The sequence below is a fragment of the Pagrus major genome, chromosome 6, assembly GCF_040436345.1.
Source record: "Pagrus major chromosome 6, Pma_NU_1.0".
Lineage (NCBI taxonomy): Eukaryota > Metazoa > Chordata > Actinopteri > Spariformes > Sparidae > Pagrus > Pagrus major.
This window is the reverse complement of record NC_133220.1, coordinates 25,094,608-25,113,751: the sequence shown is the minus strand read 5'-3', so window position 1 is coordinate 25,113,751 and position 19,144 is coordinate 25,094,608. Positions and strand designations below refer to the sequence as shown.

At 44.1% G+C, this 19,144-nt stretch overlaps 1 protein-coding gene across 4 annotated transcripts in view; it reads right to left on the bottom strand.

Annotated features, from left to right (window-relative positions):
* The window catches only part of plxna1b (plexin A1b), a 195,532-nt gene that overhangs the window by 68,643 nt on the left and 107,745 nt on the right, over positions 1-19,144 (bottom strand). For all 4 annotated transcript variants that reach the window (XM_073468452.1, XM_073468454.1, XM_073468453.1 and 1 more), the window contains exon 9: positions 14,867-14,981. In XM_073468452.1, the coding sequence (XP_073324553.1) occupies positions 14,867-14,981 (115 nt within the window). The remainder of the gene's footprint in view (positions 1-14,866; positions 14,982-19,144) is intronic.

The following is a 19,144-nucleotide window of genomic DNA, read 5'->3' as shown; positions in this document are numbered from 1 at the left end:
TTTCATCAAAGGTGGTGGTATAAGCTAAATTATGAATAGCTGTATTAAAAAGAGTAGAAGAAGTAGATGCCAAACAGGAAACAAGGGTGTAAAAGAGCCCAAAGTTGACAGTGATGTCCCAGCCAGTCAAAGCTGCAGAATAGGATGACATGTTAACAAATCAGAAAAGCTTTGGATGGGAAAGCATTGACCAGATGCATGTAAGATATTCCCTGCACAAACAAGGCACTGCACACATCCTCTACTTCACTTCTTGTTGTCGCGTTTCCTTTAAGCAGATAGCTGGCTCCCTGTCAGTGAATTTTCTCCTCTGAGCTGTTGTACATTAGAAGCTACAGCGTGTCCCTGGAGCCTGAACACAATGCTGGAGTTTGTTCATTAGGCTGCTTAGCCCTGGCCTTGTGTGTCTGATCACACACAAACACATGCATAACACATAATGAGAGGGGGGAATACTATAGGAGGAAGAAGCTGGCTACACAAGACCTGATGTATAATCAACAAGGAGGAATGGAGGGGGGAGGCAAAATGGATGGCTCTGAGTCAGGGATCGAGGTAGGGAATGGTGGAGGAAGGATGGTTGAAGAGAGACGGAGGAAATAAGGAGTGAAGAGAGAGGTAGTGAAGGAAGAGTAGATGGGGAAGCAGAGGAGGAGAGTTTGACTGGGAAAAGAGCAAAGTGAAACGAGGAAGTCAGATAGCTGTTGATGCAGGGAAAGGAAAGAGAAATGGACTCAAAAAAGGGTCAAAAGAAAAGACAAGAAACAGGGAAACAAAATAACCAAGAGAGGAATACACCTTCTATGTCTCTTTCCCTACATCCAGCCAAAAGTCAGAGCTTCCTTCACAGAAGGCATCCAAGCCCCCCGACAACATCCTACTTAATTAACTGCCTGGGGCCTCAGACAATGCTTGAAAATTGATGGAGGGGGCCGGAGATGCAGAGAGAGAGAGAAGAAGAAGAAAGTAGAGATTGATTTGCACTTGTGGCTTTTGAAGTCCTGTCTCCTCAGAAAAAACAGGATGCTTGTGTCAAAAGCTGTGGGCTTCCATCGTCCGCGGTGCCACAAGAGTCAGAAAAAAAGAGAAGCCTCCCGCTGCTAAAGCTAACTTGTAGACACCGGTGTGTCAGAAGTTAGCATAGCCTCTAGCGCAGGCTGCAGCTAACCAATGTTTTATTCATCCCGCTATCGACTTTGTGTCAGCTCAGCTGTCTGCTCGTCATTTTCTCTGGGAGTCATCTTTCCTTTAAGTATCCCTTTCCGTCAGTCAGTCCTTTATATTGTCATATCAAGGTATTTCGCAGTAAAAAAAAAAATCTCATAATAATAAGTTAAATAGTGTTGTTTAATGTGCGATACATAGGTATAAATCGGATGTTCAAGCTCTTCAGGAAATGTGCAAGAGAAAATATTTAAAATGTTAGGTGGCCTGGTGATATATACAGTATAACATCTCAGGATTCCAGCACTTTACATCAAAGACTTTAAAGTCTGACTATAATGATAATGTAAGCCAATACTGAGTGAATGGCATGTTGCACAAGTTCAGAAATAACGCTGCACGATGCTCCTGATTTCTCAAACACCAGGTCACACTGCAACCCAGACAGAATGGAGAGGACTTCTGGGAAAGAGATGGAGGTACGAGAGAGGAAAAAAGAGGATATCGAGGGAAAGCAGGAAGGATAAAGGGAAAAGTGCTCTGCAACTATTTCATCAGTATTTGTGACAGGTGCCAAAACAGTTCAAAGCCGGCATTAGGGCTACAAAGTGCAGAGTACACTGAAACAATATTTCACCGGGGGGATTCGTTTGAAGCTGGAAAAGATCATTTTTTCCCTTTTTTCCTCCTCTTTTTCCTGACTTCTCAGCTTTCATTTCATCTGCGAAGACGGATGCTGTGGTTTTCTGGGCCAGATGTGACACTCCATCCGGTTGATTTGAAGAGGACCAACAGGGGAGGAAGAGAGAGGAGTGTGCAAATGTGTGTGTGGTTAGGAAAGTCGGCGGTATAGGGTGTGTGCTGTACATGCCTCAGGGAGGTGAGCTGATTCAGTTAAATGTCTGGTAGCGATTCCACAGGCGGCTGAATGGCGATTTCAGCATTTATCAACACACAAAAGCACCAGAGCTAGACTTCTTTTTGCAGCAGCTCGTTTCATTACATTCCCTTTATGTTGCTTCTTCTGTAAGAGCCATTTATAGTAAAAGTTACATGTGTGTGAAGTGGAGATGACGCTCGAAGGAATGCACGCCACAGATGGTTTCTCCACACCAGAACACGGCGCAAAAACATCTGTTCTATTTTGAGATTTTGATCATCGTCTTTGCATTCTAACATCTTCTTGAGCAGTTTTAACACCAACAGATGCAGAAAACTGCCTTTGCCAAATTTAAAAATATTTTGTTTTCCAAGCATGCGGCTGACAACAAGTAAGCTCTCACAACATATTTGGATCAGGATGTAAAAGTGTGTATTTGTACCTGTGTTTTTGAGTATGTGAATGAGTGTATACGATACAAAGTGTGTTTTTTGATGGCGGACATCCAAGTCTCCAACTTCTGTTCAAAGCCAGGTAGCCAGAGGGCTTTCCTTACCTCTCAGTGATTGTTTTCTCTAAACCGCTGCTGTTAGCTTTGCTGCCTAAGGCTAGCGCCACTTTTCCCATTTGTCAACAGTAAAGGCATATATAATTATGTAGAGCACTAAGATGTATATATTACCTCACTGAAGATTTCCTGCATATGCAATAAGAGGAAACAGCTTTACTCTGATTATACTTGCATACCTCCAACACCAAAAGCATTACTCCTAACAATAGTAATCACACAACATTTGACTTATATTTGTTCATATCTTACTGCCGACACCCAGATGCCACTTTTGATTGAACGTTGCCAAGAGCTTTCTCAAAGGAGAGCAGCTGTCGTTCTAGGTCAAGCCCGTTCTAAAATATTCCTTCCTTCATTTTCAATGCGCTCTGATGTGCACCACACCACCTCGTTTCGCACCAAATGGAGAAAAAAAAGTATAAGAAAAGAATTAATAAAACAAGTGTTCAGCGGGCGGATGAGATAATCTCCGCTCGCAAGTGAGCAAAACACCTTTTAACATCCGCCAAGAGCAGATAATGAGACAGTCGGCAGGCAAGTGTGCATGTGTGTGTGTGTGTGTGTGTGTGTGTGTGTGTGCGCGCGCAGATATGTAGAAGGTGAGAGATTAAAATCAGTACATTCTGTAGATTGGGCTGGGTGGAGGGAGAGCGAGGGGTTGGAGGGCGAGGAAGAAGATGAGCGGGACGCTATATAAATAAATAAATGCTTTAAAAAGCCAAAAGAGTTCTGAAGACTTCGGCGTAGCCTGACAAGATATAAATTAATAAAGCTCCAAAAACACTGCGCATATGTAATGAGGCGAGTGTCTGGTCGTTTTTTTTAAGTCCCCCCACCATATCCCCCAATTCCCCCCACCCCCCCTGCTGAAGTCCATCCATAATTAATTAGCCGCCTCTGTGATGTGGGGGACTATAGATCAGGGAGGAGAAAAAATAACACGCTAAATAATGAAGTAAAGCGATATGGGGAGCCCGGGGGAGAGATGAGATGGCATGGATGGCCACAGAGGAGCGAGGGGGGCACGGTGGTACAAACAAGAGGGACGGTGTGTGTGTGTGTGTGTGTGTGTGTGTGTGTGTGTGTGTGCGTGTGCGTGCGTGCGTGTGTCACAAAGGCTTGACAAAGGGGTATATGAAGAGTGTTGAATGCTCCCCCACCGCCTATCGACATGCCACCCCCCTTAGGCTTTGTGACAGAGGTCTCATGTAGGAAACTAAAGAGACGTCTGCAACCCTGAACTAAAGAGTCCCATCTATGCCTTGTTACAACCCACTATGCATTAATATTATATTAAAATGTATGGCATCGGGTCAATCCTTTTATCCAGAGAGACATACATGACATGGTGTGTCATACGTTTGTGCTGAGGGAAAATCCAGTGGGAAAGGAGCCTCTTAAACTGGTTTTCTGTAAGCGTTGAGCAGGTGGCAGCCCAATAAACACATTCTGCACAAACCAAAGAGAAATAAACATTTTCTCCCTTCGCCAGCCATTTGTGTGTCCTTATGGATACGAAGTGTAAATATATACAAACTACAGAGAAGAGGAGGGGCAGGGAGAAAAACTAAAGCTTACAGGAGGTGTGCGGTGAGATGATGGCCGATTCAGAGAGTTAGGTAAAATAATGTGATAAAAATTCAAATGCCACTTCCACTATGGCTGTGGAAAGATGTGGAGAGTGTTCCATATTAACATTTTCAACAATATCGTTAATGGATATCTGCTTCCAAATCATTCCTTAATTAATACAAGCCATGTAATATCATGTCATACATCACAATGTCAAAGCTAGGAACACATATTTCATCCTCTTCTGTGTACCAGCTGGCCAGCAGCCATGTGTATGCTTCAGTGTGTGCTTGTGTGTGTGTGTGTGTGTGTGTGTGTGTGTACTTCTTTGGGACTCGTACGAGCCACAGGGATGAGACGAGCGCCACAAAAAAGCCTCCCCATTACATCACTGGTTATAAAGATTAGAAGGAGTGTGTAGGCGTGTGTCTATGTAAAATGTAGGTTGAAATTTGCAAGATATTGTATACACAACACTACATGTAATAAACAGCACACAACTATTTTTAAAAGTGAACATCTACGTGAGCTGCAGAGTGTGGTGCATACAGGGAAGCATGAACTGTGTGTGTGTGTGTGTGTGTGTGTGTGTGTGTGTGTGTGTGTGTGCGCGCGACAGAGAGAGAGAGAGAGAGAGAGAGAGAGAGAGAGAGAGAGAGAGAGAGAGAGAGAGAGTGAGTGTGTGTGTTGAGGCTGCCTCATTAGCAGGCAGAAACCAGAAAGATGTTCTGTGACCAACCACACACTCACTCCTGGGGAAGGAGGGAGAGACGGAGAGAGAGAGTGAGGGGGTGAGAGTGGAACAACTTAATAAGGCGGCAACACATAGAACAGTGCAGGAGCAAGGGAAGCGAAGGAAGAAAAGGGACTTTGAACCTTGAAAGGGACTGTGAGATTGTCCGCCCACGTCCTACGCTTCCTCACAGAGTGGTGATGCAGGGAGGAGGAGATGGAAGGAGAGGAAAGAGGAGAGATAGATGAGGAGGAAATGGGAAAAGAAACTGAGTGCAGAGGAATGAGGGAGAACAGAAAGCAGAGTTTGAATTAAAGCGAGATGCAGGGGATCGTGTCACATGAATGTTATTCAGCCAGGATTATCAAAGTCTCACAGAGCAGGAGCTTGACTGAATCTACCTACATATATGTCCCTCCTATACATGCATACGCTCTCACACTCTGCTGCTCTTTGATGTACCACCCAGGCAACCATATGTGTTGATTTCATCTGCTAATCCCTTATCCTTGACTTACAAGCAGGCTAACAAACCCTCACAGTTTATCCTCTCGACATAGACGGCACGGATATGTTATAGAACAATACAAAAAAAATGTGTTAATATTTTTTCTGTGAGGGTCTGTTTTTTTTTTGTTTTTTTTTTCTACTTATGGATTTTTATAGAGTAGAAGAGGTGGGAGGGGGAGGGACTCCTGGCACCCCGTTATCATTCTAACCCAGATATGTCAGCAGCGATCAAACCTTGTGCTTTTCAGCTTTTCAAAGACAAACCTTGATTTCAGAGGTAGATACGCTTTCCTGCCTGCTGCTGCCTATGGCTCTTCTCCGCACACAGCCTTTCAGAGCTGAGATCAACTAAAACTGTGACATTTGTTATCAAAAAGAAGTGGACATACAGACCTAAACTCACATTTCAGAATGCCGTTCTGCTTGACTATAAACTCTCCACTGGACTGGATGAATGGTTCATCAAGAATCCAGAGTGGAAAGGTTTACTGATAATTTGCAATGTAGAAGTGTGCAATCAGCCCATTTGCCATTCTGCGCTGGTATTCCTTCAGACAGAGAACAGAAACCAGATAAACGAGCTCAGAAACACACTCATTTGTGTCGCTGAGAATACAAACAACTGAATAGCACAGCGGTTCCATTTAATCCAGTTCACAAACAAATGACCTGAGCCAAAATCTACCCCCTGCGCTCCATTCACACTCAAGAATCTGAAAATAGCCTTTTTAAGATGCTGTTTGTAACTAACCTGCTTTTGACAAGAGGTGCCTTAACAAAACTATGAGGCATAAAATGGCAGCATAAGATTATGTGCCACTCAAAGTACAAGTTGTATCACACATGGCTCCCTTTCTCTTTTTCTGGCATTCAAATTAGTTTAGATTAAATATTTAGATTTATTATATATAATATATTTATTAAGATTATAGCAGTGCCCAGACAGCAGCTTTGTGGAGAAAAGAAAAGTGAAGGACCCAGCTTTAGTGTGTTGTCTGTACAAGTGCCTTCAGCCACCAGGAGGCAAATAGAACACAAGAAAATGAATGAATAAATTACTTTTCTTTCTGGATCTGTGTGGAATGCTTTGCATTTTAAAAGCATGTTAAGCCTTTATGTGGGGAGAAAAATAAACCCATTTTATGGTCTTTAAGGCAAGAAAAACCAAACACTCAGTGATACCCAGCGCTTCATGGGCACCGGTGTTCACTTCCGTGGCTCCAAAGCTTGTATGTAGTGGATCACTGACTACGGTGGGTTTTACATGGGAGTGCGATTGTGTCAGCTAGATGGAGGCTGGGATATAAACAGTGCAGGCCACTTTACTGAAACAGCATGGAGAAGAGCCCAACATGACGGAGACTGTTAGCTGGTGTGGTGAGATTGGACGACGCAGCATGCTACAGGCTCTTTATTCTACCCCCTCTCGGTCTTTCTCTATGCCTCTCCATCGCAGCAGGCGGTAGCCGTTTCTCAATCACACTCCCTCTCCTTCTCCGCTCCGCACTATACAGTTTGTTTTTCCTCCAGCTCACTTTGCAGTGTTATTCATCTGTCTCCAACTGCCGTCATCTCTTTCTCTCAGTGACTCTGCATTTATCTCTTCCTCTTCCTCTCTCTCCCTCTCTCCGACACATGAGACTTGATGGTGAAAATGCAATATTCATTTGTGTTCACCATTAGGAGGGCCGACTATGAGGGCTGCGGAAATGAAGATTTAATACAGCCTGAATAATTAAACCGCTGGGACCTGTGACTGACACATAGACACACACTCACACACTCTAAAACACACTCGTGTATGAGTGCATATCGCTGTGTATCTATCATGTCATCATATTTCAGCGTGCGCGTGAATCTTTACTTCACATTAGCTCTTCATTAAGCGCTCGCTGATTCATCATGTATTCATTGCTGCAGCCAGCATGTTGGCATGGCGGGGTTGATACTCGCTGCATCTGAGGGTCTTGCCGGGTGACACAGGATTACATCAAGGAGAGAATAACCAAGCAGCAATGTAGCTGAACTCTCTACTGGCTTTGCACTTTGTCACACAGGGATTAACGCTTTTTGACCAACAAGTCAGAGAAAGTGTCCTTCTATATCTGCATAAGCGTAATGCTTTGCTGCATTTGCTTAACTCCACCCATCCTCCATAAATATAACTCTGCCGTCCTTGTGTAGTTGTCTACTAAGCACACTTCTTAGGCTGTGACAGGCTGGTCTCTCCATGGTGTCTCCCAGCCAGGGCGACCCACCCTCCCTGCCTTCTGTCGGAGAGGGATTGATGCAGGATGAGAGGATGCTTCGGAGTAAGAGAGAGAATTTTTAGGTAAAGCTTCTGAAAAGACATAAGGAAGAGCTGAAGGAGAGGGGAAAAAAGGAATGTAAGCTGTGGGATAGTGAGGCTAAAAATAGCCACAGAGAGAAGGAGAGATGAAACATCTGCATGCGAATGTGACAGGCTGTGCATGTGTGTGTTAGCCTGTGAACACATCTGTGCGTGTGTGCGACGGTGTCCAGGGACAAGAACCAAATCTCTTCTGCCTTTTTACTTTCCCTGATACAAACAGTGTGATCGTGTGGGAAGCACACACACACACACACACACACACACACACACACACACACACACACACAGGAGTACAACGTGACTGAGGAGCTGAATTACATTAGCACTCAAGAAACACTTAAACTTTCTCAATTCACCGCATTGTTCTCTATTAACGAATTAGAGGGATGTACAGTAGAGTTTGCCAAAACACCTGATACAATCCCACTCTGATTTCCCCCGGGTGAGAAATGCGATTATTGACTCTTGGACAATCGTCTGAGAAGTTTCCTGAGAAAGTTCACAAAAACATGAGGGTTGGAGGCTTGTCAGAAGCCATTTGAGCGGCCGAACCAAAGGAATGGTTAAACGCTGGCCGATCACAGCCCGACTAAGATCCATCTGGCAAAGAAGGCATGTGGTTACTTCACCCTGTCGCCTCCACTTCCTCTCCGTGTTCCCTCAATTTCTTTCCCTCCCTTTCCTCCGACCATGGAGCGCATTTGGAAAATAAAATGCGTCACTCTGGATGTAATCTGCTGCTTGTTACTGCCAGGACTCTCTACTTTGCCTCCCTGCCCTTGTCTTTGTTTTTTTCTTCCCTTCTCTCTCTGTTTACATCTGGTCTCAATTACAGCACCTCCGTCCGTCTGTGGTTTGTCATCAGTGAAATAAATGAAGTAACTGGAAGGACTGCATTGTTTTGGAGAACAGCATGGGGGATATTCCCTACAATCTCCACCCATTTGTTACCTCTTCCCAGCTTTCGTTATATTTCATCAAATGTGGCTTAGGCATGTCTCGTCTTAATATTAGGCAGAAAGACACGTGTGGGCGTGTGTTCATGTCCAGCTGTGAGCTACATGATGCACTTATGTGGAAATAAATGGACCAAAAAAACAAGTTGTTTTTTTTTGGGAAGTTGTTTGTGCTGACTGATGAGGAATAGTATGGAGACAATGATGGTGGAAGAGGAAAGGACAGATGGACAAGAATGGAGGCGACAACACTGACAACACATGATTTGGGTGAAGGGACTGCGTGGGAAGAGACGGAAGGGAAAAACAAAGGATGATGAAGATGATGAGGGGTGAAGACAGATACTACAAACAGATAAAGACACGAGGAGTGAGACAAGGAAGAAGGAAAAAACGAAAAGCGTGGATATTATTCAACCACTTCTTGCCCACTCCACCCTCCCTCTCACCCACATGCCCCCTGCAGCCCTGTGCTGCTGGTTGTGCTTTGTCCTGATAAGAACCAGTGACAGTCTCACACACACACACACACACGCAGACACACACACACACACACACACACACACACACACACACACAAACGAATACACACACAGTAAAACAGTATAGACAATCACACACATATATCCATGCACACAGCGAGGCCCCTCAAGCGGCCTTGGCCTACAATCTGTGGGATGTCCTTCTCTGGAGTGTGTGTGTGTGTGTGTGTGTGTGTGTGTGTGTGTGTGTGTGTGTGTGTGTGTGTGTGTGTGTGTGTGTGTGTGTGTGTGTGTGTGTTCTGCTCAGTGTCTGAGTACCAGCCAGGGTAAACACAGTGTGCCAGAATTTCACGGTCCGGAGCCTTCACACCTCCATCACAAATAACCCTTTCAGCCATGAAGTGCATGTGTGTGTGTGTGTGTGTGCGCGTGTGTGTGCGTGTGAGAGAAGGACAGGGAAAGAAAGAAAGAGTGTGTTTCTGTGACTGTTAAAGAATGTGTGGGTAGCCTGTATGCTATATGTGTTTGTGCTTGGTTAAGGGTGTGAGAGATAGAAATTATATTTGTGTGTATTGCCATGCTTTGTGCGAGCGCAGCCTATATTGAGCCTCTCTAATTAATGCAGAGTCGAGGGACAATGTGTCACACACTAACATGACATTTGTGTAATTGGCAACAGACAGTAGGGCTAAAGTGAGAATACATGAGCGCAGTGATGCAGTTCAACATTTGGGGAAATATGCTGATTTTCTTTCTTGCCAAAAGTTAGATAAGAAGACTTTTGCCACTTTCATGTCCGTAAAGGAGGTATGTAGCTAAAGCCAGTTAGCTTAGCATAGCACAAGGACAGGAGGAAACAGCTAGCCTGGGTCTGTTCAAAGGTAACAAAATCTGGCTACAAGCACCTCCAAAGCTCATTTGAATTTTGTACTTCTTATTTTTAACAGGGTAAACTAATTAAATATGTGTTAAAGTTGCAATATGTAAGAAGTGGCCGGTTGTTACTGAAAAAAATATTCGTCAGCAAAGTATCAGTTTACAGCTGCTACCTGTAGCAGCTAACTGTTCATAATGTAACTGTTATTCTTTCACATTCTTCTGTTTTTCTTTTTATGTTTTCATCTAAAATTCTTACAGAGTGCACCTTTAATTGGTGAAATATGGGGGTTCTGGTAGGCAGATTTGTTGTGACATTGGACATAGCAAGGCTAGCTTTAATCCCCCTGTTATCAGTCTTTATGCTAAGCTAAGCTAACTGGCTGCTGGCTCCATTGACAGCTTTCACTGTGTAGACATGAAAGTGGTGTGGATCTTGTAATCTAACTCTTTTCTTGTTTTCTTGCGCACAAAAGCACACAGAGGAGGAAGAAGGTGGAAGACAGAGAAGCAGGAGGGTGACATGGTTAAACCCATCATGCATCCATGCAGAGAGGGGACAGAATGAGGACGAGGAGCCGGAAGGTGTTGAATTTATAAAAGAGCGAAAAAATTAATCACTGAAGTCACACATTCATAGAAGAAAGAGCAAAAATACATGTAGGAGAGGGCACTGATGGGGAAGCTACTGTTACTGAACAGATCTACAGAAACAGGATGCCAATAAGCGCTGTATTATTTAAAATAAAATGCAGGACGACATAATAATTATAAGGGCTACTTCCTGACAGAAAGTGGAGTTTGGACAGAAACGGCAACCACGTAACCACATTTGGAAGAATCACAAAAAATGTTAATAGTTTTGTATGTGATGTCCATCACTCGGACATTTTCCTCTATCTGGACCAAAACCCAAAAAAAAGACAATAAAAGCATTGTTCAAAAGGTGAGGTATGAATTCTCTCTGTTGTATGTCAAGTTAAAACTCAAAATTATAAAAAGGAACAAGTGATGCAGAGAAAAAAATGAAATGGGAAAACTTAAAAAAGTGACAGCCGGAGAGTTTAGTAAGAAGCAGCGCTGTACACACAAATCTCAATCAAGTTAACCGCTGCCTTGATTGCTCGAGTGAGACTGAGCCTCGCTTTGCAGCAAAACAAACACGTAAGCATGTCTTAACATAGCTGAGCCCAACCACCCCGAACCTTGCCTGGCACTCATCAAGGCTCTGGCTCAGAATAGCGCTTTCTCTCTGGGGGTGTCGCAGGAGAAAGAAGGAAAGCATGAGGAGGTGGAGGAGGCAGAGGGGAGAAAAGTGGAGGAAGAAATCAAGAGTCTTGAAGAAGGAAAGGAGACAAAAGGAAGAAAGAAACAACTTCCTTCTTTCACTCTAATCTTCCGCTCTCTCTCTCTCTCTTTTGTTTTAATAATAAAGTAACTCTTACTCCTCTCCTGCAATTTTCCGCCCGGTCGCTCCTTAATTCGAGAATTTGTTTGTTGTGCCATTGGAGGCATTGTTGATTCATGCATATTTGATTTGGAAATGTCACTCATTATATTTATTTCCTCCCCGCTTACTCTGTCTCTTCATTTCTTTCCCCTCTCTTTCTTTCCTATCTTGACACAGTCTGTTCACAAAAACAAACACCACATTTATTCCTTGGCTGGCTTGTTTAATCCAATTTTTTTTGTTCGATTTGACTCCTTTTAACTTTGGGGGTTCTTTAAGCCTGGCAATCACAAAAAACGATGTAATTTGGTCAAATAAATTACAGACAGATGAGGCAGTATAGGCTGTGCACAAGGAGGAGAACATAAAATGAAGCAGGAAAAAGAAGTCCTCCTCGGCAACATGCCGGCACTCTGGGTTGCCATGGCAACACAAGATTCAGATACTGTCGGACATAAGAGCGGAAGACTTGGAAAGGGTAAGAAAGGATGGAGAAAAGAAAGAATGTTGGGTGTTCAACTGTCAAATGTTTATTATATTCAGACTGAGGACACTGAAGTTTATTGAATTTTTTATTGAGTTGCAACTGTTCATACTCAAGGTTTTAGCATTTCAGTCAGGCTGGTAAAGAAACACCAGAATAAAAAGGGAAGAGGGGGTTGATCACATCGCTATAAAAATGTGAACTGCACAAAGTTCAGCTGTCAACCTTGGTCATATTCCCTCTTCTCTCAGCTGTCTAGGCAGTACAACACCACTCAGACCACACAGAGTCAGACGTGAGGAGCAGCCACCTCTCGACCCTGTGTGAAAACTTCTCTCTGGCCTTTGATCACAGTCAAGTGAAGATGAGTCTCATTTAATCCCGTCTGTGTGTTCTTTTCGCAGGAGGGAGCAGCAAAGGTCTGAGTGAAATATCTCCTATCGGGATTTCACTCGTATGTTAAACGCTGCGATTTGTATTCAGAGTTAAGCTACAACACGTCCAAAAGGATCGTTTGAGGTCTAAATTAGGGGTGCGAGCATATGTCCCTGATGGCCCGCCAGCCCGTTCCCACTTTACCAGTAGATAAAGAGGCAAAACCATGAGGTGTTATGGAAGAGAGGCACATTTCTGTCCTCTGCTCTGCTTTCTTTTGACTGTATATAATCCACACACAGAGGAAGCAAGGTGAAGAAGAAGACGGATGAGAAAAAGATGGGGTGAGTGAGCATCAAAGGGGTGAGGGATGGGGAAGAGAGAGAGAGATGGACCCCGGAGAGGAGAAGGATAAGTCTAGCCTACAGGAAGAACTGTACTTGTTGGGGCATTGAGAGCGCAACTAATGGATATGGCAGCTAGGAGAAGGATGATGAATGACTCTGTGTATGTGTGTGAGCGTGTGCACATCACTGTCAGAATGTTTACACTTTTGTGCATGAAAGACACAAAGTATAGTGGTTGTGTATCTGGCGTGTGTGTGTGTGTGTGTGAGAGAGACAGTGCAGATGATGGATTCTCTAGTGGAGCATGTGGTCGGTGGTTTCTTGGGCAGACGAGGTGACAGGAGAGGTCTCTCTGTCCACATGCCACTGTCAGCCGGTCCGTCCGCCCCCCTCTTTCTTCCTGCTGCCTCTCTCACTCCTCCAGTCTCTCAATTTCTTCATTTCCCTCTCCAATCGTTTATCTCCTTCCCTTTGTCATGCCGTCTTCTCTTTGTTCTTGCTCATTACTTGTAGGAAGCTTCAAAATCAAAATGCACCAAAAATATATTTTTACATGCGAGAGATCTTCAAAATACTTGCTACATCAGCGTGTGGACAGATGTAGTCCTTACACGAATACACGTCACACCTCATCTGGTACTCAAGAGTACTCCTCTCCTGTCGTTCACTGATATTACCACCTAGTTTATATGTTTACTTTCACATGCTGCTTTCCTCCGTTTTTCCTTTTCGTCACTGCAGGCCTTTCCTGTTTATCCATCCGTTGCCCCTCTGGCCTCTCCTCAGCTCAGACTGTGCTAGCCAGCGCTCTCCCCATGTCTTGCAGATGGGCACACTAATCCGCTAACATTAGCTCCGTGAGGCGTGAAGGCTGGGCCCGTGTGTTGTTTTGGACGGGCGAACGGAGGCTGTGGTTTAGCATGCTAGTGTTTGGGATTCTGCACAGCTCCGGTTGAGAGAAGAGATAAAGAGGAAAGTAATTGGATAAAGGTTGACCAATTAATAAAGGCCGGCGATTCAGGCCGGCCAACAAGGGGGGCTTTAATCTGCATAGAGATAACAGGGAGAGTCAGACCACAAACATAAGGAGATAGGGTGGATTTGTGTGTGTATGTGTGTGCTTGAGCGTTTTTGTGTGCGAGGTATCAATCAGATAAAGCCCCGGCATGACTGTCAGTCACCTGGGAGAGCAGTGGATTTACATCCAGGAGTCCATTGAGAAGATATGCATTTTAATACATCTTTTGGTGCCTGTTAATATATGCGCGACTGTGTTTGCTGTGTATGAAAGAGTGAAGGAAAAAAGAAAACATAGCACGGCTGTGTGTCCACCACTAATATCCTCGTATACACTCCAGCAGTTGACAAACACTTGTTATGCCTCGCATGTCGCCCACTGCAGCCGCCGCGATTGATATTAGCTTTTATGCTAATGCAGCATTTGGCTATGTAAGAACAAGGCAGTATTTCCATAGACAGTCATTCATCCCGGCCTGCTTATGGCCTTATGGGCCACGACAGAATTATTGCTGCACAGTACACAAGCTGTTGTCACTGTGCCAAGAGCCGCTATTACACATACAGGCAGCAGACACACACAGCAGGGTGATGTGAGTAAAACCCTGAGGCGAAAGCCACAGAAGGTGCGAGGTGTGCGCGTGTGAAGATGAATACAATTTGTGCCGGTGTTGTTATAATTTGTGTTTGTATGTGGGAGAAAATGACAAGGAAGCTTTCAGTGTGTGATAACAGCCACAGTAAAGCTGGACAATTGTGGTTCACATATCACAAGGAACTATGGTAAGTTTTCTCAAATCTTTGCTAAAAAAATAAAAAAATAAAATTGCTTTCGGACTATAAAAATGACCAAAATGCCAGCAGTATTAGTATTAGTGTTTCCCACACATAGACATTACTTGGGCAGGCCGCCCAGGTATATTAATGGTCGATTGTGTTGCTGACGAAAAAACGCAGATAACATTGCAGGTAGAGAGAAAACAGAATGGAGTGAGAAAAAGGATGGAGACGTAAGCCTGCATGCATTAAGGTCAAGCTACAACTACAAAGCCATCCTGTGGGAAACACTGAGTATGTACATCAGCTCGAATCTTACCTCAGAAACGTTGACGCGTCCCTCCTGGAAAGAGCAGTCATTGGCGTTCTGGGTGCATATGTGGCGGTACTTGCACCAGTGGCATGGGAATGAGCCGTTCACACAGGACAGGCAGCTGAAACGGAGAGAGAGGAGAGGAGACGGTTAGGGGAAGTATAACCTGTTTTCTGACTCGAGTTGAAATTATTTATTTATTTATTTTCAGTAAGTGCACTGAAATGAAGAATATAGCTGTGGAGCGAGTTCAGAGGCAGACAGAGCGGACTCGCCTTTCCCTCTTACTCTTTATGTTCTTTGTCACCTGCTTTTCACAGTACACCCAGGTGTTTACGGTATAATTCATAAAGACTTTGGGAAGGATTGAAAATAAAGGGTCAAACAAGGCTAGGATGTAAACATTTAGTAGTGTTACAACACTAGATATACTAAAATGTGAATACCTATTCCAATGAGTTCTTCCTTTCTTTCAGCATTTCATGTCAATATATCATCCAAAAATGTAGACTTTTACCCACCCTGTCTGAAATCCTCTTTTCTTCCTCTCACCTTTCATCCCCCCATTCTCCACCCTATCTATCAACTGTCTTAACCTCTTTCTCCTCCCCACTTCCGCCTTTCATCACTCCCCACTCACTCGTAACTGTCCATCGCTTGCTGCTTCTATATGTTTCACTGATCTCCCTCACAATCGGCCTACTCTCTGCATATATTTCCTCTCTTCTTCCCTCTTTCTGTACCTCTGCTGTATCCCTCTCTCTATCCATTCAGCCCCTGAACCTTTCTTTCTGTCTGTCCCTCTCCGTCTCTGCCTCCCTCGCTCCATCCATCCCTTTCATTCACTGCCGTCTCATTTTAAAAAGCTCTCCCCCCTGTTCTTTGTCTAAAGCTCTCTTTCATCCGCGGGGCTAAGAGCGCTCCACCATTTTAAATTCACCTGCTTTAGCCAAGGCGAGGTGCAGATAGACGGGCTGAAAGAGAAAGATGGGTGAAAGAAGGGAGGGAGAGGGAGATCAAAAGCAGGTGGATTTCCCTGAGAGAGGTGGAGACGCCAGGTATCGTGGGAGAGAGAGAGGGGCGAAGAGGGGGGTGTAGCCCGCGGGGCTCTGCATGGGAGCCTCATGGGAGAGGGAGGAAACATTAGGTTGGAAGTTGGGAAGTGAATATGTGTGTGTGTGTGTGTGTGTGTGTGTGTGTGTGTGTATTCACATGTGAGGGGACCCATGGAGGAGAAGCAAACAAGTTCAAGTGCTCAGTTTATCAACACAGCTTCACGTTATTGGTCCTCTCGCTGCCCTGGAGAGATTCCACACTACTTGGTGTTTCATTTGTGTGCGCAACATTATCTAATGTTACCATTATGAGCTTGCAAATAAAACAGTTCCATTTTATTACAAAGCTTAGTGTAGCTCAGTTTCAGAATTTCTTCTGTGCGACTCATTTACCTATTATGGTTTGTGTGAGCATATGGTTTATTGGGTATATAATAAAAAACTACATTTAATACAGTCAAGGTAAGCAAGTCTGTGTCCATAACAATAAAAGAGCGGGTAGAGGGGCTGATTTGCATTCAACCACATCTGGCAGGTGTGCATATGCGCTCGTCTGCTATGAGCACAGTCCCTCACAAGCTCTCAAGTGTGTTTTAACCCTGTGTAAAACGCCAAATGCACTTCCCCCACATCCGCATGAAAAATTAGAGCTTTAAGTCTTCTCAGCGATGGAGGCCCATATACGATTCCATCAAACCCTGACGTGGATTCATTTGGATCAATTAGGGCCGCTCGTTTGTTAGGTGCGCACTCTAAGTGATCATTTCAAGCCCGGACCCCTCCTTTTGAGCGAGATCAGAAGCTGCAGCTTAATTCAATCCCACTGCCGCTTTAATTGACCAATTTAGCATTGTGCTGAGAGAAGCTGTCCATTTAGAATGAGGGATGTGCCGCTCAGGAAATAACAGGCCTCTTAATACCACACGAGAGCAAATAGGAGATTTGTCAATGTTGCCGACAAATGGAGGGAAAGCGATTAGGCCACGCTAGGCTGGGTTAGCGTACAGTGCATGGACTCAAATAGCAGAACTTGGGGGTTTGAGCTCAATGTTTTGTCCCAAGTGAGTTGGTAAGAAACAGAAGACGGGGATGTCAATGTTGAACAAAAGAGCCGGTGACATTAGTGATGCAAGACAAATGAACACGTGGCGAGTTAGCAGAGCTCTTTGTGTGGCTACAATCACTATTTTGAATGTCAAAGAGTCTTTCTTTTTGTTGGGGGGCCACCGATGGATCAGTGCTCATCAAAATACAGTACAAAGCCAACTTAACACAGCAGGTAACCAGAACCAAGCAGCAATGTATAGTTTGTGGTTCACACCCAAACACATCTGTCGCTAAGCTCTGACAATAATCAGTTTTATCTGGACTTTTATCTTTTATTCATGTCAAATCAACCTTGTTAGTGTATCGGTGACTTCGAAATAACGAGCAATATATCAGCAGGTAACCACTGCCAACTTTCCTAGACTTTTATGATCACGCCCTTTGAAATAAAAGACGTTGCCATTGTGTGTGCCACCCAAGGCCAGCAGTAGGCCCTGTCTGACAACCCCCTACTGCTCGCTCTTTGGTTCCTCCAAGTTACCGGGGCCCCCCTGTCATGAGCTGCCTTAGGATCTCAAAACCTCTCTCTTAGCCTGGTCGCAAACCCTTTTAAGTAAAAGTGCCCACCCAGGGCCATTTGGGGACGTTCGATTATTCTTTTTCTCTTGTCCGAGGGTGGGCTCCCCTTTTCAGACCCCCCAGTATCTCCTTATTCCTCCTTCCTGTCACTCGCCATCGCCCTTAGCCACTCAGGAGCTTTAAACGGCTGCAGACACGCTCCCCGTATGGCCACGCTCATAATGCTAATTTAATCCGTTCATATTCAGATGCTAATCGAACTATGCTAGCTTTGGAGCTGTAGTGTTTTTTTTTTTTTTACAGAGCCTGACACAATGGGCTGTGATTTCCTCCCTCTCTCCTCTCCTCGGTCAGTTTGGAGTGCTAAATACAATCCGCTCTCCTAGTGAGGTGCGTTTGACACTCCTGCACTTGGCAAAATGAGTTATTTATTGGCTACTATTCATTTCAAAGGAGAGGAGGTGAATAATTTAATGGTCCTCCAGAACAGTCTATCCTATCATTACTGGATACCTTTCAAATGTGAGGGGGGCTGATAAAACACAGAGGGACTTGTATTCATGCACATAATTTTATTAATGCACGTCTCAGAGTTTATTGTACAGAATGAAGCCAATCACAGGGCCAGTGGTGTTGGCAACATTTGGAAAACAAGACGCCTAAACGTCATTGTTTAAGCCTTCCAACTGCACTCATTTTCTCAGCTGTTCCTCGGATTCACAGCTTTTCACATTCCTCTTTATCAAAGAAAAACTGTCCATGATATCCAATATACTTTTTCTCCCAATTACTGTAAGTGCACCCTCAATCACACAACAAATGACCCAGTCACTGCCCGAGCCACATTAACCATACCGAGAGAAGGTGCTTCAAATGGCCTTATACAGACAGTTAAGCCCCAATTCATTTTCAGACTATCCTCCCCATCTTTAATAAATGGGGGGCTGTGGAATGAGAAAGAGCGTATGGAAATATTTAATTAAGGAGCAATCATGGCCGTGGGTGATTTTCTATTTCAATCTCGGCAACCCTTAAACTGAAACAGTGGGAATTCTAATTAGATTAATACCACTATGCAAATTTATGGCATTTTTGAAAAGGCAAGGGCCACAACGTAATCAGTTGAGTAAATAAGCGGGAGGGGTGTGTGGATTTTTGGGATGGGGGTTGGATGTCAGTATGAGAGTGTAAACTATTAAGAAACATGATTGAGCAATTCCAACATCGGGCTCATTCCAGGCCTTCCAAAAGGTGGTTTGGATGTGTGCGGTATATATATACACATATCTGGGATCTTGAATCACAGGATGAATTTGATAAAACATTGATAAGCTGTCTGTGTGATGTTCAGATATATGGCTTTGTATCACGGTGGTGTCTCATTTATTACATATTTTTCCTATGTATTTTGGTGAATATCAAGGTGTTTTTGAATATTTTGGATGTTTATTTTTCAGGACAGTTTGGATGATTTACCATTCCTGCCACCATAAAGCTGGTCAGCTTACTGATGTGCACGATGTATAAATATGGGCGTGGGTTTTCTATGTCTCACTCCTTAAACTTCTGTGGAGTAAGTAGTTAGTGCAGGAGTTACCGTCTT